General features: G+C 57.2%; 1 protein-coding gene across 1 annotated transcript in view; it reads right to left on the bottom strand.

Moving 5' to 3' along the window:
- Positions 1–26,162, bottom strand: part of DNMT3A (DNA methyltransferase 3 alpha) — a 187,211-nt gene that overhangs the window by 69,711 nt on the left and 91,338 nt on the right. Inside the window, exons 5-6 of the mRNA XM_034766845.1 lie at positions 16,083–16,129; positions 15,122–15,268 (exon numbers count right to left, since the gene is read on the bottom strand). Of these exons, the coding sequence (XP_034622736.1) occupies positions 15,122–15,268; positions 16,083–16,129 (194 nt within the window). The remainder of the gene's footprint in view (positions 1–15,121; positions 15,269–16,082; positions 16,130–26,162) is intronic.

The raw sequence follows: 26,162 nt of genomic DNA, 5'->3' as shown, positions 1-26,162 counted from the left end.
AGGGACGTGAGGCTGGGGTGTGCTGCAGACCCCTCGCTGGGTCCAATATGTCCTCATTAATTGGAAGGGCAAGTCTTGCAGGACCAAGGAGCTGAATGTGTTGAACAGCTTATGTGTATTGTCTTGGATCACCACTGTCTCGATGTATAAAGTTTCAGCTCTCCTTGAGAGCCAATCTTGGAAGGCCTGAAAATCAACAGCCGGTGTCAGGGACGAGGTGACAGCCCTGTTGGAGGATGACAAGGATTCATTCCTCAGGCGAGGAGGACAGTAAGAGTGTCTCCCAAGCTACCTTGTGATGGGGCTTTACTCTGGGGCCTGTGGCAAGGAGGGCCCCAATAAAGCTCGTATGGCCATGACAGCACATTATACTGGTATTGGCCATCCACTGCCAGTCATGTGTCAGAGCCCGGAACAGGGCTCTTCTGGAATACCCTTTTGGGTACTGTTCCGGTCTCTCAGGAGAATGCTCCTGGCGCGAAGGGGAGAGAAGGAGTGGCCTGGGCACTGCAAGGAGAAGTACTTCTCAGAGATCAGTAGTGCCGTTGGAGGCAGTACTGGCGCTGACGCTGAAGTCAGTGCCGCTCCAGTGCTGAGAGGAGGAATGAAGGTTGCTCCTCAGAAGGACTCACTGGTCAGAGCTGGTGCCAGTGTGGATCTTGGTGTCAACGGATACTGGCGCGACAGTCTCTCAAGACTTCTTCACCGAAGGTGCCTTGCTCCCATCCTTTGGCATCATAGAGGGTTTTGAGGACTTATCTCTGGACCTTCAGTCCCCCTTGTGGGATGGTTGTGTTGACTCTTCCGAGCAATGTTTGTGCTCAGTGTGGGTATGTCACTCAGCATCCAGATTGGACAGGCAGGGTCTTTCTGCCCAGGGGCTGGGGCTGATCATCTTGGTGCACTTTTTGTTTTTTTCTCCCTGCTGGAGCCAGAGGTGTGGTGCCTGATAGCCAGGGTCTCCTCAGATCCATCTTGGAATACGTCTTCTCTCCAGGATCACGTGTACTCCAAGTGGTATAGTTGGAGACTCCCATCTCAAGATTTTTGGATGCGGGACGAGGAGGAGCGGCAGATGGAACATTTGTCAGGGATGTGTTCTACCCTGAGGCATCTGCTGTGTCCATTGACTAAGGGCATCAGACTGTTGCAGGAAAGGCCGGGTTTAGCATCCGCCACTGCTAACAGCTGGCATGAAGTGCTTTCACCCTGCCGTACAAGGGATGTATGGCAGGGGATGGGAGGTTCTCTGCCTGTCTTTTTCCTTTATTTTGAACATACAACTAAAAACTTCTTAATAGAAAACAGCAAAAAAGGTGGAGAGAGATTTCTTCACGAGTTAGAAAGCACAGAAACAGGTTAGACACTGTCCAGGTTCCGTCCTGCGGCCACAAGGGTAAATGGAACTGAGGGAGGGCTGTGGCCGTTCCACCTTTTATGCCCTCATATGGGAGCACAAGGAGGCACAGAGCGCATGTACAGCCCCAGGGACACTGATGCGAAGACTCCAAACTTGTGCGTCTGAGGCGCACGTGTGGATCCACAGACATATCCTCATAGAGAGGTGCGCAGCTGCTAAAGTGATGGGGCAACATAAGTACGTAGCTAACAGATGAGATAGCTAGTTGCCATGGGTCAGACCTGTGTGGCCTCACTGTCCCCAACGCTTGGCCTCTGAGTATCACTTTGACCCCCACTGTCACGAGGGGCTCTGTGGAGTCACAATCCAGGCAGCGTCTGGCATTTTGTTATTATTTTAAAGGGGCAGTTGTACAATAACGCTTTGCCTCTCATTTTCAGTATTCCCTGAGCTGCTGGTAAATGTAGGGACACTTTGCCTTGACACATTAAGGTCCCTTCAGCGTGGGTTTCCCAGTGTATCCTGCTCCACTCTTTAAAGGGTAATCAAGGTCAGGCCAGGTTTTCATGGGCTGCAGGGTAGAACCCAGTGAACCATGTCCTAAGCAAGACTTATCCCGGAACAAAATCCCAGATGCAGATGCTAATCTCGTCTTTCTACAATAGGACCAACCCAAAGCCCAGGTTGGGATCCAGACTTTCTCAAAGTTCGGCCCATTCCAGAGAGAGCTTGGATCCGATTCCCAAGCTGGAGTTTTGGCTTGGGGCCATTTCCACTCTTACTAATGTAGGAGACTAGGGCCCAATCCTTACCATCAACACCAAGATCCATCTTGGTTCCAATCTTCAAGAAAGCTACAGCCCCTCTGAATCCGTTCTGCCAGAATCTCCTACCGAAGGGAACTCGCGCCCTCCCGCTGCACACCACACCCACTGGGCTTTGTGGAAGGGGTGCCAGGGCTGCACACAGCTCTAAACCAGCAGGCACCAGACTGAAGCCTCTATACATCCACAGAAAAGGCACAGCCTGGGCAACGGGAGGGCAAACGCCCCCCATACAACCCCAAAGCAGCATACCTGAGCCTGAACTAGTGTGATCCCCGCTGAGGTGAGGCGGCAGATCAGTCTCCAGGACCTCGCTGCCAACAATGCAGGAAACTGCGCTGGTGGCTTTGTGATGCGGATACTTGTCCACACAGAACTGCCCTGCGTCTCCCAGCTTGCTACACGCCAGCCCCACTGAACGCCCGCAGGTGGGAAGAAGGAAGGCTGCACTGGAACCCGTGACCTGAGGGGAAGGCCCGTCTCTCATCCTCAGTCTCTCCCCATCTCCCCACACATGGCATTTCTCCATCTCGTTCTCGCTAGAGCTCCATCTACCCTGATGGACTGATTCCCCACTGGTGTAAGCGGACACAATGGGAGCTGCCCCTACTCCTAGGGCTGAATTTGGCACCCTTTCTCCTCATCTATCTAGTAGCCCTTCCTCTGTCGCTTCTCATGTGTGTGCCTCTCTCTGTCGGGCCTGGGTGGCAAACACCAACATGTGCCATGGGTAAGGGGCATGGATCTGGGATGGAGAGATTCAGCTCAGGCAATCACACGGACACCGACAGAACAGGTGACATCAATCAGAGCCTTTGTCGCCAGGGGCTCCCTGTCCCCATAGAATCTCAGGGTTGGAAGGGACCTCAGGAGGTATCTAGTCCAACCCCCTGCTCAGAGCAGGACCAATCCCCAACTAAATCAAGCCCATGGGCTCTTGCAGCTCCACCGGTCTCTGGCAAGCTTGCTCCAGGCACAGGGCTGAGCTCTCTGAGAGTGCAGGAAGTTGGCTAACCCAGGTCCCAGCGGGAGGGAAGAGCCGTGGCAGGATGGAAGAGTCACAGTTCTGACCTGCAGACAGCTGGGCCATTCCTGGTCAGACTTGTCCTTTTAATCCATCTGCTTTGCACAGGATCAGACCTCAGACCAATGAGCAAGTGAAAGGACCGAACTATGTCCAAGCAAAAGTCCTACAGGCTTCAAACTGCAGCATCCAGGCTTCTCTCTGTAGGTAGCCCGCCTGACTTCAAAGCCTTTGCCAGCGTTTGCAGCACCCCACCTGCCTGCGAGGTGCAATGAGGGTCTGGAACTCAGGGCCTCCCCCCTTAGGCTGTAGCTGAACTCAAATTCCCCCCTAACATTTCCCCACTGTGTGGTCTCCTCTGCACCATTCTGGGGGGGTCAGCAGCAGGAGGGAGAGAAGAGCCACCCTGGCAATTCAGTCCCCAGGCCCCATTCCCCAGCCCTATACCGATGGAAAGCAACTGCCCGGAGCAGCCGCTTGGCAGGCAGGGTCTATAAATAGCCACACCGTCTGCAGCTGGGAGAGGACCTGTTGCTAGGGAGACACAGCTGACAGTCAGCGAGCGAGAGAATGAGAGAAGGGGGGAGACGGAGCGAGAGAAGGAAGGGATGAACGAGGGAGGCAGGAAGAACTCTTGCAATCAGCCCAGCGCAGAGATGGGCGGAGGTAGGAGGGGTATTTGGGGTGGGCTGGATATACTCGGCTGCTTGTTTCCCTAGCCCAGAAGCAGCACCGGGCTATGGCACACAGCCGGCTAACCCTTCTAAAGGGCAAACAGACCCATCCCCTTCCCTCAGCAGCTCCTGCCCCCGCCCCAGACCAATGGGGAGCTGGGGTCACAACATCTGGGCCACATACAGGGGAGGGGCAGGGTGGGGTTTCAGAGCAGAAGCCTGTTGGCTGAGCATAGGCGAAGGCCTGGGGGGTGGCAGGGAAGGGTCTGCACGCATCACAGAACGGGGGGGGGGGTCAGTTCTGGTTGGTGTGTACGTCCCACATCCCACTACAGCCTGATCCCGCCAGCCTGTCACCCCCCCACACACGACCCCCTCTGAGCTCTGGGCCTGCTTTCACCTGCCCCCATCCTCCTGGGTCAGCATGATGCCCCCTCGGCACTACCAGGCACTTCCTTCCCACCAGACTAACCTCCAGTCTGGCCTGACCTGGCTCCCTATAGCACCCCCAGCCTCAGCCGTCACCGCCACGTTCCCACCCTTCACGAGCTCTGGCTGCGCCCACGGATGCGCCCAGGCATGAGTCGGCATCGCAAGGGCCCGAGTCAGGGGCCTGCTCCACGGCTGTGCGGGGAGCTGCGGGATTCTCCAAATGTGAAACAGGCCAAGACACCCTGAATGGCACGACAGAGCCTGAGGCCTCGGTTCCCATGACAAGTCATGGGGAAGAGACGTCCCCTTCCTCCACCATCCCTGCCAGGCTGTGGGGGCCAGCACACCCACTGCCCTCTCCCAGACACGCAGCAAGGACTGAGACCCAACCTCTCAAACCAGAACTGTGGGGCTGAGACCCCCCTTCCTCCCCTCAGACTCCCCTTGCTCCCCACCCGCTCCTCAGATGCCCCCTGTTCACCCCTCAGACATCCCCTGCTCCCTGCTCGCCCCTCAGACGCCCCCTGCTCCCCACCCGCTCCTCAGACACACACTCCAATGGCTGAGCTGCACCCCCATCTCCTCAAACAGGTGCCAGGGGAGGGGGTGACAGATGCCCCCCCCATCTCCTCAGATAGGTGACAGCAGGCCAGGTGCCTTCGCATCTCCTCACACATGCTCCAGGGGCCTAGTCACCCCCTTTTCCCCACTGATCGCTCAGACACACACTCCAATGGCTGAGACGTACCCCATCTCCTCAGACAGGCCACAGGGGCCCAGATGCCATTTCATTTCCCCTTCCCTCAGTCCCCTGGGCACTTGTCATCTTCATTTCCCTCTGCATCATTCCCCTCTTCCCCAGGCCCCAAGCTCGCCCCCTTCCAGCCAAGCATGACGATCTCCATCTGCTCAGAGTAAGCCTTCGCTGCTTCCCCACCTCCTCACGCTCACAAAGCAGCCGACCGCCCCGGCATCTCGAAGCCCCTCCACTGGCTCCCCATCCACTTCCAAATTACACTCCTCGCTCACAAAACCCCTCTGTCCATTCCCACCTCACCACTGGGCAAGGGCCTTCTCCCCACAGGTCCTGATCTCCCTGTAGCTCTCTGCCTCATCGGCTCTCCGGATCCCCCCCAATCTGGCCAAAGCCGTTTCCCTCTCCGGCTCACATGGCTTTGGCGTCACTGGCTGAGGCACTGTTCAGACGCTTTACAAAGGACAGTGGGTCTGGATCCCAGTCCCTATGAAATGGCCCTGCCTGTCCACCATACTCTAGGTCCCCGACCCCTCCACCGTCCCTTTCTAAGGGCACACAGCCTCTTAAAGCTCTTTCCTTCCTTCACTGCCTACAGCTCTGATTGGCCACCTGGCTCCCTCTGGTACTACCACTGACAACTTCACCTCCGGTGCTTTCGCCATCTCTTTACCTGCCACTTTCCATCCCAGGGCCCTCTCTCAGTCGCCCCCATCTCTGACCCTCGCTGTCTCAGCAAAGTGCCTGAGCGAGTCACGACCCCTCATCTCCCCAGCCCCTCTCACACGGTGTCCTGGATCCAGGTCGGCCTGGGCTTCCCTCCTGCAGCATGGAATCTCTCTCCTCTATGGAGTTAACCGCCTCCTCTCCTGAGCTGACAAAGGGTCCTTCTTGCTGACCTCACAGCAGCCACTGTTCTCTGGCTCACGTCACAGCTATGCTGGCATCTCCGTGCCCCTCCTGGGCTACCAGCTAGTTCTCCATCCCTCGGGGGGGGGCTCCTGCTCTGCCCCAAGAAGTCCATTCTCGGCCCTTGGCTCTTTACCATCTTCTCCCTCTAACCACTAGCTGCTATTTTTGTTCAAATGATACGTGACTGTACAGAACTTTTAACACCTTTAATGAACCCTCCGTGCCTGACTTGATCAAATAAACCGCTCTGCTTCCTTCAGGCCCAAAGAGAAGCGCTTCCCTTTGCCACGGGAGCTGCTTCAAGCACAGCAAAACAGATTTGGAAATGGTCAACCATAAAGGGACAACACAGCCCTAGGAACCCACACTATGTCTCTTGCAGGGTCCCTGGTCAGGATCAGGTCTCCATTGTACAGCGGGAGGCTCGGGCCCTGCCCCCCAGAGTGTTCAGTCTAGGAATACAAAGTAAGTGAGGCTTTCACTGAAAATTAAATGGCAAAAACCTTCATTAACGCAGGGTTAAGGTTCAGCAAAACTCAAACTTCTGAAAACCACGAAACACCGACTTGCGGTGCATGGCCACTCCACCTTCACTCTGCCCCCTGGAGCTGGCAGTAGCCATGGGCAATTTGCTGCAGTGGTGGAGGAATACGGCGGAGCAGCTTGGCAGAGCTGTGATGTGACGACTGAGCCCTGTTACCAAAGACAAGAGGTGCATGTTCCCATCTGCACCACTTCAACACAGAATGGCGTAGGCTGTCAGTAGTGGGCCACTGGGGTTTTCTTGCCATAGGTATTGTCAGGAGCGAGGTGGGACATGAGTGTCTGTGGATTTAATGATGGGGAGGGAAAAGTAAAGGGTTAGGTGGTAGCCCGGGTGCAAGTGGAAAGGGATTGTAAAAGGGTAATGAAGTGGTTGTTAAATGTTACAAGTGAGGTATCTGTAGGGGGGTAGGCTCAGTGTTTGAGCACAGGGCATGTGCAGACAGCACCTGTCCATCACAGGGACAAGGCAGATTTGGGCTGTGATTTATGGGTGTATCGGGGCATCGCTCAAAGAGGCCACAGTTAAGGCTGGCTGGGCGTTTACCTGAACTCAGTATTTCCTGGGTTTCAGAGGTGGAGTTTTGCCAAAGTCGAGGTTCTGGAAGGGTGTGATCCAGCACCAGGCAACCTGAACTCTGCGTTAACTAAGTTTTTGCCATTTAACTTCCTAGTTTTTTAAAGAGAAAGAGGAATGTTTGTTGGTAAGAGTTACTGGTCATTTAGACAGCTGTAGTTCTCCCTTGGGTTTGCAGCTGATATGCTACTGTGGCTAGATAACAATCAAAAGATATAGGTTTTATACATAGTGAGTTCTCAAAGAGCTCATTTTACACATGGGAAACTGAGGCACAGAGAGGTGAAGTGACGTGCCCAAGGTCACCCAGCAGGCCAGTGGCAGAGCTAGGAATAGTCCTAGTCCAGTGATCTGTCTATTAGGACACAGGGTTCTCTGTGACTCCTTAGGGCTCCTCCTCTCTCCTGTACATATAGTTATAGTGGAAAGAGGATCATGGTCATGCTTTGAAATGTTTGCAACCCTCCCACTTTCTCCACTCCCACTCCTTCCCCCTTAACTGAGCCCTCCAACTCTTCTTCCTTCCCCTACCGCCCATTCCCATTTATCCCCCTCCCCAGAACACCCCCATCCCTCACTGCAGACCCCTATTACCACCTACTCTTGCCCCTCGAATCACTGCCCCCCCCAGTGAGCATTTGCATGTGTAATTCATTTTCTTCTCAAAAATCCATTCAGCACATCTGAGTATTCTGCTGTACTCAGATTCCATTTCTTAAAAACCCCCAGATCAGATCCCCACCACCTTGACAGGCAGATTTCCCACAAACGATTAAGATTCTTTCAGATTTCTGCCTAGGGTGGGTTCCAGACGTCACAATTAGAGGCTCCGAGTGGTGGTAATGGCCCATTTATCTCAATGCGATGTTCTCAGATGACAGGGAACACCCCATGGAGATGAATACAGCCTGGAACAGCAGCCCTGAGACACAGGAACTGGTCCATTTCTGGCAGTGGGTGTTCCCATCTCTGCGCCATCGGAGACTAGCACACCTGTTTTCAGCTCCTCTCCCCAGCCAGCCTAAACAGTGTGTCGGTGTGTGCTTTCTTCGTGCGTGCTCTAAGCCTCATGCCAGAGGGGCAGGGCTTCCCTAAATCCTCCTAGCTCACATGAGGGGGGTCGGAAGCAGGGTTCAGATTCCCACACAGGAGCAGTGACCCCCAGATCACATGACTGGATTTAGGAGGGGGGTGCAGACACTCCCAGAAAGGCAAGACCCCTCCAAAACCTGGGTCACATGAGGAGGGCAAAGAAATAGGGGGTCACACCCACATAGATAAGCAGCCCCCCCAGATCCTGACACACATGGGGGGGGGAGGGAATGAAGCTCAGACACCACTGGAGGAAGCAGCGACCCTCAGATCCCAACTCACATGGGGGGCAGGGAAAGGGACTCAGACCCCCCCCCAGAGGCAAGCCCCTCCAGCACCTGTCTCATTTGAGGGAGTCAGTGAAGGGGATGTCACACCCACATAGATGGGCTGGAGGCCCCTAGATCCTGGCACACACATAGGAGAGGAATGTGGGGCTGCCAGGTGCCTCTGCCCCTACTCTCCCCCAGTCTCCCTGTTACTCACCCCCCATGTCCCGCTTCCCAGTGTCCCGCCCCTTCCTCCTCTCCTCTCTCACTTCCCCTACTCCCCATCCCCTGATCCTCCAACCCTGCTCCCCCTATTCTTCCACCCCTAAGAACTTTCCCCTCCCAGGGAGCCTTGGCGTGTGTAGTTTACTTTCTTTCTAGTTTCAGCGCCTTCTGAATACTCGGCTGTCCTCAGATGACGTTTCCCCAACCTAACGATTGCCTGGGACAGAGGCAGACTGGAGCAACGTGCCTGCTTTTTTAACTGTCCGTTCCTCCCTGGGTTGGATCTGAACTCCCAGTACCTCACTGAGCAGAACACGTCCTCAGAACCACTCAGCCTCTCTCCGGACACGTGCAGCGGAATTCATTAAGGGGCTCGATTAGCACATGATACTTGTGACGTATCTAACTGGTGAAGCAATGCTTTTTCAAATCATGTTCTCATTTGATCCCCCCGAGGGCCAAGCCCTCTATTGGGGTAACCCTCGAGCGCTGGACACGCTGGAGTGAGGATCTGAGCTCTACCTGTGAGCAAAAAAAGGTCACCAGAATCTGCCACCATTAAGACCCAAGCTGTTTTTCCCCAGGGAGTTCTATCCAGGGAATCAGTGGTCAAATGGCCCCACATCTGGATGATTTACAGAACCCTGCACTCCAGGAGACACAACATGGCAATCCGAGTCGTCGTGTCAAGAAAGCTGGTCTTGACCATAGTTACTGTAGCGCTATCACTGCTATATTACAGCCAACTAAGCTTCACAGACAAGGGGTGGGCCCCTACGGCTCAGGGCCTAGGCTCCAGAGAAGGACAATACAGCTAGACAGAGCGGGTTTTTACATGGTGCTGCATCCTTTGTTCTAGCTTTGGCCTGTAAGCTCTCGGAGACAGGAACCGGCTGTATATTCGCTATGTGTCAGGCACTAGATGTGTCTGTCAGCGGGGTACGCTCTGCCAGGCGCGGGCTACACACACTGCATGGGGACTGATCCCCTATCAAACTTCTGTTTGCTTTTACACTGGGGCCCTCCTCTGCCCCCCGAATCCTCTTTTCCTCCCACATTTCCTACGCCTGGAAACCTGCCTATTGCCACCTCCTCTTCTCTGCCGGAATCAGCCCGGCTTCACCTCCTCCTGTGTTGAAATCTCCATTCCCTCCCATCTTGCCTACTGCAGCTCCCTGGGCTAGCCTCTTCCCACCATGCTGTGCTGCCATCACTTTGATTTCATCTCCACTGTAAGCTCCTCAGGGCAGGAACTGAGTCACTTCCTTTACCTGCAAAGTGCAATGCACACCCAGGGCGCTAGCTCTCCTCAGGCCACGCACACATGCCCCCAGACTCGGACACCTCTGCTGGCTGCCCCGGCACTCCACGCCACGGGCTTTCCCCAGCCTGTCTCACCGCTCAGCCTCCTCTCCGCCTATTCAACACGACCCCCAGTGCCGGCGGAAAGGCTCCCTCCTCCGCAGCTCCTGCCCTTCGGAGGAGATTTCTGCATCTCTCTGCCAGAGTCTAATGGACTCTGAGACCATCTCGTCCTCCCTCTCCTCTGTGCTGTCTGCACTGCAGTGTCCAGAGCGTTCGACCTCTCAGCCCCTCGCTCGCAGCCAGGGCTTAGCGTTTCATTCGCCCTCTAAGGCTGGCCAGGGGGTTGTGGGTGTGACAAACACTAGAGAAAGGGACAGACTGTATGTGGGCCTGGGCTGTCTGAGTGCATGGGTGTGTGAGTCTCTGGGGGGTTGTTAGAAGTGTCCAAGTGTGCATGTCGATATGCCAGTGTGTGTACACCAGTGCGTGGCTGTGAGATGGGGTGAATGGAAGCGTGGCTATGAACGAGTGGGCCTATGAACATGGGACTGGGAGTCTGAGATCTGGGCACGCCCTGTAACATGTCCAGCAGCACAAAGCCCAGGGGCTCTGCGCCTCCCACACATCATTTTAATGTCACAGTAAACACTGCCCAGAAGCAAAGCATGTCCATGCCCCTCGCTCCGCCCCCCAGAAGGAAGTTACACCCATGCCACGAACCTTGTCAAGCTGGGATGCCGATGGATTATCAGTCTGTGGGGAGAAAGGTAAAGGAGAGGAGGGTGTTAGCAAACAGCCACATCATTCAGTACATCAGAAGCTGCCAGCCGCCCCGTGTGGGAAGCAGACGCTGCAGCAGCAGGGAAATCCCCTTCCCCTTTGCAACCTACTGAGGCCTCAGGAAAGGGCCCCACACCTTGGAGCCCCCCTCTGCTCAGGGAGATGGAAGATGATGGATGCTTGTGCCCATCAGCCAAGGGCAGCTCACCACCAGAACCTGAGCAGATACGGACGAGGAGGGGGGTTATTTTGGGGTAGGGAATTATCCACTTGTTTTTTGTGAGAAGCCGGTGTCCCTCACTCCCTGGCTTCTAGTCTGTTCTCCGCTGCTTGCCCAATAGCCGTAACCCCCCAGATTGTGGCCCTGAGGTTTGTCACTCCTTCACCATAGCTGGAAAGGGGACAAGGACGTGGCAGAGGTGGGCTTCGAGCAGGCTCCCTCCCTGTGACTGAGTGCTGTCGCCACGGCGTCTATGCCACCAATCCAGTGTGGAGACAGGTGCCTGCAACCCCTGCCACAGAAGCATTTCCTGCCAATGCCTCCCACGCTGTGCAGCGCTCAGACTGTGCCCCCCTCCCCGCCCCAGCTCATACCAGCCCTGACAACCATCTTGCAAAGAACTCAGACAAGACGCTGCTTTGCATTCCCCGGGCGTGTCTGTTCAGGGCAGGGGCCTGGCTCTCCTGGAGAGCCCTGTGCACTCTGCAGTCAGGCCTGACGTTCCCCTTGTTCTACGGCTCACACCAGGATCTACGCAGCTACCGTGCGGCTCTTGTGCCTTGCAGGGCGCCAGTCCCTTAGCACTGGCAGCTCCAGGATGAGGCCGAGGCCAAGAACACACAGAGGTGGACATTCCACATTGCAACCAGCTGACGCATGGAGGGGCCTTCCCTCCGGGGGACCCACTACCTACTGTCTCCCTTCGAGGCCTCGGGATAGAACTGAAGGCTGTAGGTCAGAGGGGGACCAAAGGGCAGTCCAAGAAAATCCACAGTGTACTACACACCAGCTCTCAGCCCATGGACTACAGGCCACAGCATCGTGCTCCAAACAGCCTGAGGAATGAATTCCCATCCCAGCATGAAATGGGACCAAGTCTGTTGGGTCAGAAGAGGGCAGTGCATGCTGGGACGAGCAATCTTTGCTCCTAGACAGCAAAGATGCAGCTGCTGCCTCCATGCAGGACAGAGGCAGGCCCTGGGCTTGTGGCAAAGTCCCCTGCAGCCTGGATCTCTTTACTCTGGTTTGGTTTTAGTTTAATCGCATTATGTTTGTCTTGGTTCTCCTGGCAACGAAGAGAAAAGGAACGATCCCATTGGGAAGCAGAGAAAGGGCAGGGGCTTGGGGACCAAATGTGTCATAACGAGCTCTTCAATCCAGCAGAGACCCGCCTGACAAGATGCAGGGTGGGGAGGTGGAAGTTAGACACATTCAGGCTGGAAAGAAGGTGCCAGTGTTTAAGAGTGAGGAGAATGAACCACGGGAACAACTTACCCTTCTTCAGACCTGGCAAGGTGAAAGCAAGACTGGATGGTTCTACGAGATCTGCTCTAGTTCAAACCGGAGTGACGGGATGATCAGAGTGGTCCCTTCTGGCCTGTGGATCTAGGACTAGCCCTGCAGTCCAGACCCCCTCCAGGCAGCTTCCCGCACGCTCCCCTCTGTGTGCAGGAGTCCCCGGGACACAGCCGGAGCAAGAGGCCAAAGGACCTTGCTGGGACTCTCCAGCACTTTGATTAGCCCCGAGAGGCAGTTTGGTCTCTAGGCTGGCAGGCAGGAAACCTGGCTTATATCGGCAGCTCTGCCCCGGAGCAGCTGTGGGACCCTAGGTCAGTCTGCTCCCCTCTCCCCTTCGCCTACACTGACTATCAGCTCCTGGGGCACGGCCTGTCTCACTCTATGTCCGCACAGCGCCTAGCCCAACCACGGGGCCTCTGCCTGCTAACACCAGGCAGAAAGCGGAGTCCTGGCTGCATTCTGGCCGGCTCAGGTGGGCTCCTGCTTGCCCAGATCCGAGAGAGCGGGACAGTGACTCAACAGAACTCCTCCAGGCTTCTCACTCAGGTCCTCCCCACTGTTTGTCAGCAGCCCCTGGGGATTCCCAGTGCTTGGAGAGTGGGTGTACGGGAGGGAGGGACCCAATGGGGCAAGAGCCAAAGATGCACGGATTCATTGTGTGACATCAGCACATGGTGAACCTGGAGGACCTGCCCTCTGGCGTCTGGTTAGGGACAAGAAAACAGCCTGAGAGTGAGAGGAACAGACACACACAGGAAAAGAACCTGATGCAGAAAGGAAAGCCCCCCAAAACCACAAGAGGCCCCAGGCCACCAGCACACGGACACAAAAGACGACTCCGCCTGCCCCCTGGTGTCCCCTGTCCAAGCTCAGATCTCCTCGGCCATCGGCTGTTGGCAATGGCAGCTGCCAGCACTGATCCCTGCAGAGGGCAAGGGCAGAAGAGCAGCACCCAAAGGAGGGTTGCAAGGAAGCCATCCCCTGGTAGCACTGTGACCTGCACTTGAAAGCAGAGGTGGTTAGCAGAGCCCAGCAGCCGGGCGTTCCCGAGCGTCCAGCACAACCCGGGGAGCGCCACAAGAGGCGAGGAGACAAATGCTACTTAACAGGACAGCGGCATTTGAGGCCTCACGTTCCGGTTTTGGAAAATAACAACCGGTCTCATGAACATACGTGGTGCTGGCCCACGGGGCCCTAAGCAAGGATATTTTGGGGCTCCCTCTTACCCCTCATCCACCCCCGAAAATACTGCTTACATCATTCCACAAACCAAAACAACAGCAACCCAACACACACTTCGTCAGTAAGTACAGTCACACTAATCGGGGCCCCGTGAGCTGCTTGGGGCCCTGTGCCACTGCTTCGTCCGCTTCTGCCTAGCGCAGCCATAGCTCAGCAATATGACTCCTTCTGAAAACAGCTGGTGTTTGGTTTTGAGCATTCCCAGGCGGCCTCCACAACCCAAACACAAGAAGGCCGGGCTGGGGGGCAGGACAGTATGTACCCGAAACTGACTAGAAACAGGAAAGCACACTGACCGCTCTAGTCTCACTGACCACAGTGAGTGAAAACGGCCTCAGTGGGGAAAGGTTACAGTCATTTAGCTGAAACCTTGGTTTCCATAATTTGTGTGGTCACTGGCATAGAGACAACGGCCCAGGCTCCGCTCTCATTTCCCCACTGTAAATCGGGAGTGAGCTCCCTCGAGCCAGCCCTGCGCCTCAGCAAGGACAGCAGGGAACCTGGCCCAACGTTGAATAAAACAGAACAAAAGAATGAAAACCGAATGGTAACCTGTCAGTTACCTTCATGCACGACTGCCTGTGCTGGCTCACCCTGGAGCACCCAACCATATTCTCCACCTTCGCTCCTACCCCTGTGCCGGGCAGACTTACTTGAAGGCCCAACAGAAACATTTCCATGGAGATACAGTTCCTACGCGGGGGCCATTTCCAAGAATGCTGTCTAGCATTTGGCTCTGCTGCCCCGCAGAGTTCCCAGAAGCCTCTGCTGCTCACGATGGCAAGGCCAGAGAGGGGGTGGGGGGCTTTGGAGAGACAGAATGAGACTAGAAAGGAGGCAGATCCTTCCTGCTGTAACCCACATCCTGGCCTGACCTCCTGAGTGTGCACCACACCTCCCTGAGCTTTGCTCTCAGCTAAGACTCCTCTTGACAGGGCTGCAAAGGGCTATCCGGGGACAATTACTGGTGCTGTCAGGAGCTGGCTCGCCTGTCTGTGAACGGCCCAGCTGTGCGCTAAAGGCCCTGCACTGCTCCCCGCTAAGAGTCTCCTTTGGTTCAAGCGGGAGGGCCTGTGCTGTCCCCAGGAGGTACCGTGATCACCGGACAGTCACCGATTTGTTACTTGAACCATTTGCTGCCCCTCCATCTAAGAGACTGGTTCAAACACAGAGGCCTCATCCAACCATTTCCTCGCCTACCCCGGTGAACAGGCCAGCAGCACAGCTCGACCCGAAGGCTCTCCCTGCTCTGGAGGGCCGGGTGCTCCTCTGAAACCTGCGGCTGTGATGGGGCGCCAAGGGGAGGGGAGAGGTGTCAGCTTCAGCACAGCTGCCACCAACATGAGAAAGCTGTCATAAGAGTGAGGGATCAAACAGCTTGGGGACACGCGAGTGGGGGGAGAAATCTGCGGCCGGACTGAATCCCACGGGGATTTGGCGATGCTCAGACCACTCGGTGCCGCTCCCCTGCCCAGCCCTGCCCCACGGAGACGAAGCGCACTGTGGCACGGCTACCTACGGCCGGCAGAACGTACCCCTCGCAGGGGGAAGCGGCCTGCACCCAGGCAAGGCAGAATCCGTGTCCTTACCTCCCTTTTCCATCTGGCCAGCCACTCGTCTCGCTTCCTCTTGCTGATGTAGTACGGGTCCCCGGCCTGGAAGGTGAGCCGCTGCATGGGCCTCTGACGCAGGCTTGACTCCCAGCCCAGCCCGCCACGCAGGCGGCCTCGGGATCCCTGCTTGCAGACAGTGAGAGAGGAGAGAGACAGGCTGAAAGGGGCTGGCTTCTCTGCTCACAGCTCTGGGGACATGGGGGCCTGGGCTCGCTGGGGAAACAAGGGAGGAGCATGATTCCATTGAACAGGGGGTGGACGACCACGGGACAGAGCAGGGAAGGGACTCGCCCACCCTGGGCCATGCAGTGAGCCAACAGCAGGGCAGGGAATAGATCCCAGGCTCCTGACTCCCAGTGTCAGTGCTCGGGGCAGGGCCACGTCACTGCCAGAGCGTGAGGCACACAAATCCAGGCCAGGTTTTACCTGTGGCTACACCAACTCAAAGGCATAGAATGTCAGGGTGGGAAGGGACCTCAGGAGGTTCTAGTCCAACCCCCTGCTCAAAGCAGGACCAATCCCCAGACAGATTTTTGCCCCAGATCCCTAAATGGCCCCCTCAAGGATTGAACTCTCAACCCTGGGTTTAGCAGGCCAATGCTCAAACCACTGAGCTATCCCTCTCCCCCATGCTAGCTCTGGGGCTAGAGCAGGGTGCCAGCCCCCTTAGTTCGCCCACTGGGAGGGGGGGAGGTTTCTGCAGCTCCCACTTTTGAGCGTTGGCCTCTCCCAGGACGGGTTCTAGCAACGCAGCGGCTGGGAGGCTGAACAGGATCGAGCTGCAGGAATTACCCTGGGAAGCGCCAGCCCAGCCCATGCCGGATGCCAGGCGGCGGGGGCGCAGCGCTCACTGGCAGTCAGACCCATTCAATCAGAATTTCTCTGCCAGCCTCCTACAGGAGTGCATCACCGAGACAGAGATGGCTGACATACTTGCCTCCATTTTCAGGGAATCATAATTAGCTTCTTCCTTCTCTTCTTTGCCTGCAAACACAGAACACAGAGAGCGCACGTCAGCCGGGAGGGAGCTGCAGCCCAGCACACGAGGGGCTGAGCCAGATCCCAAGGGACCCAAAGGCCAGTTCAGAGCAGACAGGCCAGCTGGGCAATACCACTGCACTGGCCTCCTGGAACCCTCTGCCTCTGGGACCATCCACCCTGGAGTCACAGTTCACTGTGCCAGCCCTCAGCCACCCCACTGTCTCCCACTGCCCCCAAGGGGGAGTCTCCTATGCCTTTGGCCTCCCATGCCTGCCTGACAATTCTGACCGTCTCTCTGCCGGGACATGCGCCCTTCCCCACCGGATCAGAGCAAGGGCTCCAGGCCCTCCTGTGCTCCTGGGAATGAGGTCTCCGGCGCCTTCCCTGGGATGGGCTAACGGGGGGACAACTGCTCTCACTTTATAGTCTCCAACTCCAGCGGCCATGTCACGCGGCACCTAGGACTAGCGTTGCCTGGAGGCCTCGGGATGCCGCCAGGGTGGCGGTGACCCCTGGAAATGGGCACGCACCGGCTAGGGGGCAGGGCGAGAAGGGAAGTGTTCGCAGCACTATGCAAAGGTTTCTGGTTTCCTGTGTTATCGGTACATCTCGCTGCCTTGCAGGTACGTGCAGAGCTGCTGCTGGGAAAGCAGCTAAAAATAAAACCAACCGTTTCTGGGGCTTGACACGTTCAAAGCGACCATGTTCTGAGGCCAAACACAAGGGGGGGCTGAGTGTGAGTTACCGTGAGGGGCGAGGCACATACACATGGGGGGAGGGGGAGGCTCCGCCTTTTGGTAAAGGTGTATTTAGTGGATTTTTTGTGTTCATAAACGCAAGGCTAAGGTACCACTGCACTGTACTCCCACAGCTCCGCCGGGGTCCCTCGATCCCGACCCACAGCCCCCTGAACTTCCAGCCCCGGTCTCCCCAAACACAGCTCTGACGCTGCCCCTCAGCCCAGCCTGTCATCCCAGTCCTGTGACCCCCAGCCAGCTCTGCTGATTCCCCTCCAGCCACACAGAGTATCCCCCACCGTCCGGCCCTGGCCTAGCCCGGCTTTGCTGCTACACGCTCGGCCTGAGCGACACACGGCAGCCTGGGGCGTCTCTAGAGAAAGGCAAGCCGTGCACGCTGCACTGCCCCAGCCGGGGAACTGGGCTTGGCAGACAAACGCCCACTACGGCCTGGGAGAGAGACTGCCAAACTCCGGCTTGCCCCGGGATGGATCCTGCCAGGGAAGGCCGGGAGGCTCCTGGGTGCGGAAGAGCTACCAGTCCGAGTGCACGCTGACAGATTCGCAGTCCTGCTCGCCCAGCGCACACCCCTTTGCTGGCTCCCTACACACTGCCACAAACGCTGACGGGGGCTGGGCCTCGCTCACAGATTCCCAGGGCTTGGGGCGCCCAGGCAGTTTCCTCAGGCTCGGGGCCCAGGTGAGGGAGGGCGTTCCACGGCCACTCCCCACAAGCTGGGCCTGCTCTAGGCAGGCCTGGAGCCCCGTGGCCTGGGTCCTAGAGAGAGGGAAAGGAAGAGCTCTGCACCGAGCAGGGCAGAGGCACGGCAAGGGCCTCCTCGGGGCTGGAAACCAGCAGCGGGAGAAAAGCCTCTGCTAAGGGACTGGGAACGCTGCCGCCCCCAGCTGGGGCGCAGAGGCTGGGATCAGAGTAGCTCCCCGCATCACGCACACGCCCCCTCCTGGCTCCTGGCCAACAGGAAATCCAAAGCCCTGGGAATGAGCTACCCCCACTCCATAGTCCTGACCCCTGGGGTCCCTTGCAGCCCTGCTGGGCATCTCTGCCCCTGCACTCGCTGCAGGAGAGACACAGCCCTCTAGGGCCCAGAGGGACTGGCTCCCAACAGAGCCGGGGTCCTGCCAGGAAGAGCCAGCCCCCCAGGTGTGATGGGGAGGGTGTGGGACGCAGGGCAGCACTTACACACACTGGCGACGTCCCAGAAGGGAGGGAAGTTGGCAGGCGATCCAAACCGCAGCAGAATTAATCCCAACCATCCAGTGTACACTCCCCCAGGCCGCCCAGGGCAGCTCAGTGCTAACTCCTGAGCTGTGGCTGCAGCCGGCGGGAAGAGCTTGCTGGAAGACGCTCTCACAGCCAGAACACAGAGAATGCTCTGATGGGGTTTGGTTAATAAAACAAGCCCTGGCCAGCCCTGTGGTTAGCTCGGAGCAGCTGCCACTGAGCCCCCGGCGCTGCGCTGGGAGAATCCTGCCTTCCTCTCTGTCCGGCGGGAGACACACCAGGAACCTGGGGGCAGAGCCCAGCACAGACCATGGCTGGAGGCAGTGCCCGGAGCTCTGGGCCTAACGCCGAGGGAGAGACGTGTCTCCTGCTGCCCCTTGGACTGGCACGGGAAAGGCACCAATGGCTCCAACTAGGCCATATCCAGCTAACCGGGGCCTGAGAGACCATCACCAAGATGCTAAAAGAGACTTTAGGCGTAACCCAGGGAATTTCTACCGGGCGAATAATTGAAAACAGAATTACCAAGTGCCTGGAAGGTCCAGGTCTGAGGGGGTCTAACCAGCAAGGATTCTGCCAAGGAAAGGGGGGTCTCTGATCTCTTACAATTATTTACACATGCCAATAACGCAGCGGCTAAAGAAGAAGCGACAGGAAGGAGAGAGACCTGGGTGTGTGGGTCCATCACAGGATGACTATGAGCCAGCAGTGTGAGGGGTGTGTGAAAAAGACACAGGCGCTCCCAGTCTGTATCAGCACAGGCATTTCCAGCAGCGCTCGGGAAGTATTAACGCCATTGTTCAAGGCACTGGGAATCCTGGGGACCGTTCTGGACACCTATGTTCAAGAAAGATGAACTTCCACTGGAACAGCTGCAGAGAAGAGCTGCTAGGATGATCAGGGGAATGCAGGGCCTACAGTGCCCCTTACCTCGCCCAAGGCCCCCCCCACACACACTTCGCCCGCTGGAGCCAGAGTAGCCCGAGATCCCCACCGCAGCCCAAGCCCCACTGGACCCTGAGCCGCCAGCCAGCCGAAGCCACTGGCCAGGCCGAGCCGCCCCGGACGCTGGCTGGCCTGAGCTGCCACTGGCTGCCATCCGGGTCGAGTTGCCTGCTGGCTCGAGCCACCCTGGGCTGCTGCCTGGCCCAAGCCCTGGGCCCAAGTCAAGCCCCTGCCAGCTTCAGGAGAGAGGTGGACCAAGGGGGGGCCTCAGGGCAGAGTGTTGGTGGGGCCACGGCCTGGATTTTGGGAGGCTTAGCTCCCCTGGCCTATTATACCGACCGTCCAGGAGGGCCTGTCCTATGAGCGGAGCCTGGCAGAGCCTGGCTTGTTCTGTGTGATGAAGTGGTACTGTTCTTAATGTTTCCTCTGAATACTGGGTGGGTGCCTCAGTTTCCCCTATGCATTTCTTGGTGGGGAAAGGCCAGTGTGCATAAATCACTGACACTCTGTCTCCCTGGCAACAAATGGCCAGGGCCCTCCCCCTCTCCCCGCCAGGAAATAGCTAAAGGTGAACAAAGAGATCAGGTGACCTCCTGGCCCAGGAAAGAGACAAAGCCGGGAGAAGGAGGGGCTGGAGGGGGTTTCAGAGTTGGAGCTACTTGGGGACTAGGAGTGAGGGCAGACGTGGGTGTCTGGCTCTCTGAACCCCATAATGGACCCAGCTGAGGGGTCCTGTTCGCCGCTGTACCTACAAGCTCTGTTTTAGACCATGTTCCTGTCATCTAATAAACCTCTGTTTTACTGGCTGGCTGAGAGTCACGTCTGACTGCGAAGTGGGGGGTGAAGGACCCTTTGGCTTCCCCAGGACCCCACCGGGGCGGACTCGCTGTGGGAAGCGCACGGAGGGGCATATGCTGAATGCTCCCAGGAGAGACCCAGGAGGTGAAGCCATGTGAGCTTCTTGCCCTGAAGACAGTCTGCTCCGAGGGAGAGGAGGCTCCCCAAAGTCCTGACTGGCTTTGTGGGGAGCAGTTCCAGAGCAACGCCCGGGGACCCCGTGACATTCAGTCCAGCAGCAGAAGGCTGGAGGAATCTCACTGCACACCATGAACACAGCAGGGGGCACGCCCCACGGAGGGGAAGAGCTAGTGACGCTATAGGACAATGCTGGCACAAGAACAAATGGGGCTAAACTGGCCAGGAACAAATTGCGGCTGGAAATTAGAAGGTTTCTAACCATCAGGGGGTGAGTAGGAGTGCTGGGGGCAAACAGCTTAACTAGTTTGAAGAGCGAGCTGGACACGTTTCTGAGTGGGATTAGATGATGGCGTTGTTTGTGATGGTAGGGGGCAGGGCTGAACAGCCCAGTTTGTGTTATATTCCTAAAGCTCATGCTTCAGGGTTTCAACCCTGTAGGGGTCAGGAATGAATTTTTTGCTCCCTGCTGTATTCGGGGTTTGTTTTGGCTTTTTATCTCCATCCTCTGAAGCATCAGGGATGGCCGTGGCTGGAGGTGGGACACTGGGCGGGGTGAGTCAGGGCTCTGAGCGATCTCTCTCTCAGGTGCGTGGCTGGAGGTGGGACACTGGGCGGGGTGAGTCAGGACTCTGAGCGATCTCTCTCTCAGGTGCGTGGCTGGCTGGTTCTTGTTCACAAGCTCATGGTCTAGCTGATCGCCGGATGCAGGGTCGGGAAGGAATTCTTCCCCAGAGCAGACTGGCAGAGACTTCCTCTGCAGCGTGTGGGTGCAGGTCACTTGCCAGGATTGTCTGGGTGTCTCTCACCCTATTCCCTTGCCAGGGTGGGGGCTGCAGGCACTGGTGCCCCTGGCCCCCTCCTAGGCTCTCCCAGTGGCACGTCACGGCCTCGTCTCCTGTGGGCTGCAGTCCTTTGGTCGAAAGTGGTTGCTGGGTTAGTGTGCGGAGGCTGGGTGGTGTTCATGCTCTATGCTATACAGGAGGTCAGACTGCGTGGTCGGGCGGTCCCTTCTGGCCTTAAACTCTGTGACTGGACTGTCAAAAGGCCTTTGACAAGGGCCAGCACACGAAGCTAAGTTGTTATGGGGTGAGAGGCAAAGTTTACGGCCAGGATGGACCCTGTTTCCCTGCATTGGCGCTTTAGAGCCCGCGATCCGGAGGCACAGCATGCCAGAGAGTTGGAGAAACTGCAGTGCTATGATTTCACACTCCCTAAGCAGGGTCTTGATGGCCTTGGTGGGAGGCTGATGGCAAACACTGCCCCATGCAGGAGAGCAAGGCGTTAGTTCCCCAGGAGAATGGGTGTGCCTCTCTTCCTCTAATGTGCAGAAGCGCCCATGTCCCTGGTTCATCCATTGGAACAATGGGAGGAGGAGGGTTGCAGGAATGGACCCAAGAGCAATTAAAGACATCCCAGAGAGAGGATGCTGGTATCAGGAGAGCATGTGACTGGAAAATCAACTGGCAAATGCAGCCACCCTGGAATGTGGTGTCCCCTCACAACACCATCGGTCTTCACTGCAGAGGACAAGGGGGAGATCTCCACACAGTCTTTTTAGGTGACAAATCTGAGGAACTGTCCCAGATTGAGGTGTCATTAGAAGAGGTTAAGAACATAAGAACATAGAGCAAAACACCACGTCTTGCCTTGAGAAGTGCACCACACTTGCTGGGCATTTCTTGCTTCACAGTTTGGTCTTTATGTTGGCTATTACTAAGTTCTGATTGGATCCCGTGTCGGCCTTCTTGAAGGCTCTGCTCCCCCATCACACCAGAATGCCTCCTCTTCAACATCATGATGAAGTCAACATGACTGTGAGAGAACGTATGTATGCACAGAAGGGAGATCAGGGGCATCTTTTTTCCCTGCCTTATAACACAAGAGTGAGGGTACAGTACATAAAATAAAAAGTGGGGGGGACTCAAAATCCACCACCAGAAGTACTTTGTCACACAGCATGTACTTAGCCCGTGGAGCTCACTGCCTCAGGGAAGACACTGAGTCCAAGAACTTAGCAAGATTCAAAAGGGGACTGGGTGTTTCTGTGGATAACAAGGCCATGCAGTTATCCTAACTAATGTTACCAAACATTTGGGAAGGGCCATTAAACGTCACGCTTCAGAGCTTACGCCAATCTCTAGTCATAGAGACCAGAATGCGCCCTAACGTGGGGGAGAGGTTATTTAATCTGTGCTTCCTCTGAACCACCTGGTTCTGGCTACTGCTGGAGATGGGCCATTGGACTAGAGGGACCTGGGGTCTGATGTGGCATTGCGATTCCTGCGGCTCTACACCTGGCCGCGGAGGGGAAGGGGAGTAAAGCTTTAGAGTTCTGGAGACACAGTGTCGTGAATGCAACTGGATCACACAATGATTCGAAGGCTGGAGAAAATGGAGAGACTAGGCAACGGTCCATGCCGAGTGCTACAGCAGCAGAGTGCAGACACTCCCTCCAGCGCCGGAAAGGGGTGAGCCCCTTCCCCAGGAGGCGGTGCTAGTGGACAGAAGAATTCTCCCACCGACCCAGCCGCGCCTGTCCCAGGGCTTAGTTTGGTTTAACTCTGGTGCTCGTGGGTGGGGATGAATTTCTCACCCCCTGAGCGCCGTAACTCAGTCAATCTACATTTTAAGTGCAGACCGTAGAGATCCCACTTTAGCTTATCAAAAGGAAGACTGAGATGTGAGCTGATTACAGGGTGTGGGTACTGGAGGGCTCTTTGAGCTAGTGCAAGGGGGCTAAAGCCAGGCCCATGCCAGTTAGAAAGAAGACACAGGTGTAACAGCGAGGGTGGTTAACCAAGGGCAGTGGTGGAGTCTCCATTTCTCCAGACCAAGACTGGCTGTTTTTCGGGAAGCTGCTTTAGCCAAACCCGAGTTACAGGGCTCAATACAGGGGTAAGTGGGTGACATTTCCCTGGCCTGAGCTACACAGGACATTAGTGGTCCCTGTTGGCTTTGAAGTCTGTTCCTCTGAAGGGAGGAGGGGACTCCCCAGTCCCGAGTGAAAGGCGACCATTCGAGGGGGGCTGAAGGAGTCTGAGCTGTTCCTTTCTGCTCTGTGGCTGCATACCAGCCTCCCTGCCTTCCCTGGGCCTCCATGCCCAAGCGGGCAGAGTGGTCCCATAGCACCAGCACCGCCAGCACTCTGACACCTCTTCCAGCCAAGACTGGCCTGGCTCCCATTGCCAGAGCGAGCCAGAGAGCGGGGCGAGGGAGTGGGTCAGACCTGAGCCCCTGTTGCACCCCTCCGCCCCTCCTCAAGGCTGGGGCCCATGGCAGACCCTGCTCAGCCGTGCCGGAGCAGTGGCTCCTGTGGGCTGCGTGGCAGAAGCCCCCCCCCTCGCCCCCCACAGCAGGGCCCTGCGGCTCAGAAATGTGGCCCCAATTCAGCAGCATTCCCAGGGATGAGAGTCCCTTGCAGAGCCCCTCCCCCAAGCCCTGGGCCACCCCGCAGGGAAAGCGCTGACCATCCAGATCCAAGTATTTTGGATGCCTTCCAGGTCTCTGCAGGGACCAGTGGGGTGGGATGGGAACCCCATCTCTGTACTGAAGAAGCCCCAAGTGGTCTCTCCGCTGGGAATCAGACTCTCAGGGTTGGAAGGGACCTCGGGAGGTATCTAGTCCCACCCTCTGCTCAAAGCAGGACCAATCCCCAACTAAATCATCCTCCGGAGGCCTGCTGAAGTTCTGCTGTCCCAGCTGAGCCCCCTTTGAATTTCCAGAAGAGTCACACCTTTCCCAGGCAGGCCCTCCCGGAGAGCCCTGCATGGCCACTGGCTTGGGGTGTGCTGACGCAGTCCCAGTGCCCAGCTCTTTGGGTCGGCCGTGGTGATCCGACAGCCCCGCAGGAAGGTGTCACGGCTTGGGGAGGGGATTCGTTTGCCCAAATGGACGACGCAGCCTCAAGGTACAAGAGCACGGACCAGAGCCCCCACCCACAACTCACCCCCGCCCATAGCATTCTCCTGCCTTTCCTGAGGGGGAGGCAGAGCTGAGGCAGCTCCAGGCAGCTGGGGCCGAGATGGGCCAGGGGCTGGCACCTACCTACAACCCACGCGGCCCCGAAATCGCACCGAGAAGGGAAATGGGCCCAGAGGCCGTTCAGATGCTTGGGGATGAACCAACCACCAGCCCGGACTCCGACCCACCCACACACCTCTGTGTTCAGCAGCTTAAAGAGGCTGTTCGCTGCCAGCTGCAGACTAAGAACCCCAGAGCCTACCGCAGATCCCCAGCACCCCTCTGGGTTCATGAGACTCCCAGGGAAGTGCCGTTGGGAAGGCAAACAAGCTATGCCAGGGCTCCCACATCTCAGCCTTTCCCAGAGCCCCCATGGCCGGGGAGCCATCCCAGAGTGCCCGCTTCCCTTAGCCAAGGGCCCTCCAGCACCCGTCTCAGTCTCCCTTCCCTGTCAAGCACCAGCCCCAGCTCCCAGACCCCCTTACACCTGCTGGCTCCCCCAGGAGAGACCCATCACAGCAGGCCACCTCAGGCTCTTAGGGAGAGCTACCGCTGGGCATTCCCACAGCAGCAGGACAGGGCCTGGGCCTAACAGCGCCCCAAAGCCACTGAAAGGGAGTGGGGAGAAACTAGGGACACGCGTCTCCGCTCCACTGCCACACAGCAGGCGAGGGGCCAAGCACAGGACGGTGTGACGAGGCCGTGCTCCAGAAGTCCTCCCTGACTGGGCAAGATCCCTGCACGCCAATGAGCCAAGAAACGCCCTGGCCACAGCAGGGAGGAGGCATACCTGGGCCACAGACCCACAAGGAGCCGGACTTCCCCAGCACCCAAAAGGGGGTCCTGAGGGAACATGGGGCAGCCCAACATGGCCCACAGCCACTCTCATGTCCAGTGCAGGGCAAAGGTCCACAGAGACAACAGCTCCCAGCAGGGAATGCTGTATCTCAACCAAGCCTGTCCACTCAAGACACAGAACTGCATTCTCAGGGACCTGCGGTCTCAGGGAGGCTGCACTTCCATACTGAAGTGAAGACATCTGCGGTCCACGCCGGTTCATGCCAGCCAGGTGCAGCCCTCGGACTCCCAGAAGCTGCCAGCGCGGCCCTTGGCTGGGCAGACCTTTGGGGTGTCCAGTTTGAATATCCCCATCATTGCTGGTTTTCGGCCTGGCCAGGATCACAGGGTCCCCTGCCTTTTCCTAGAAGCTGTCCTCGCAAAGTTAAGCAAAGGATGTTTACACAGACTCGCAAAACGGGCAGAGCCAGGCAGCATGGGTCAGCCCCTGCAAACCCGCCCTGGTGCCCACAGGCCACGGTGAGCATCTCAGGAGAAGGGAGTGATGTACGGAGAGTGACCGAGAAGGCGCTGCTGGGTGACACCAATCCCACTGAATGGTCACAGCACAAGGCAGTTCAAGCCCTGCAGATCGAAGCTCGGAGGAATTTCACTGCGAGGCTGAGAACCGGCGGGGGGAGGGAAATGTCCCTGGGAGCATCAGCTGGAGCCGGGAGTTACACCGAAGCCCTGAGGTGCACAGCAGGCGCTGCTGTCGAGATGTTTCCGAGGGTTGCGCTGCCTGGCCTGGGAGCACATGGCTGAGGCCAGCTTGCAAAGAAAACTTGCCCCGCCCTGCTGCCTCTCTCTGCAGTAACCAGAACACTCTGCTCAGAAATCCTGGGGAAGAACCAGATTTCCTAGGGCTGTTCTCTGCAGCTAACGAGTCAATGGGGGAACGTCTGTTTCCCATCACAGCTGAGGCCCTGGGAACAGGTGGATGGCAGGGGAGGGCGGCCAGGAAAAGCCACTCTTCCCTGCAAGTCAATAAGGGTGGCAGTAAGGGGCACTGTGTGGCTAGAGGTCTTGGCCTTCAACTGAGACCAGAACTGAGGGCTGGTAAACGTCTTGCCCAATTCAAACCGGGCTGGTGCCATCTGCCTCATTAAAGACTCTCCCTGCAGCTGCCACAGGAGACAGGCTTTTCACTCCATCCCATAGTGGCTGGGCAGCGCTGCTGTGACTGTAACTCCACTCTGCCCCCCAAACCCCCTGCGTGGGCTCCTTGAGCCACACCTCTACTGCATTACAGGCCAGGGAGAGCCTTGAGCAGGGATCCCCGTTTTCCGAGATAAAACCCCCAAATTCTCCGATAAAACCAACCAAAATTGGCGTTT

This window comes from Trachemys scripta, chromosome 3 (assembly GCF_013100865.1).
Source record: "Trachemys scripta elegans isolate TJP31775 chromosome 3, CAS_Tse_1.0, whole genome shotgun sequence".
NCBI classification, from domain to species: domain Eukaryota; kingdom Metazoa; phylum Chordata; order Testudines; family Emydidae; genus Trachemys; species Trachemys scripta.
The sequence above is the reverse complement of the archived record's forward strand: the minus strand, read 5'-3'. Positions and strand labels throughout refer to the sequence as shown.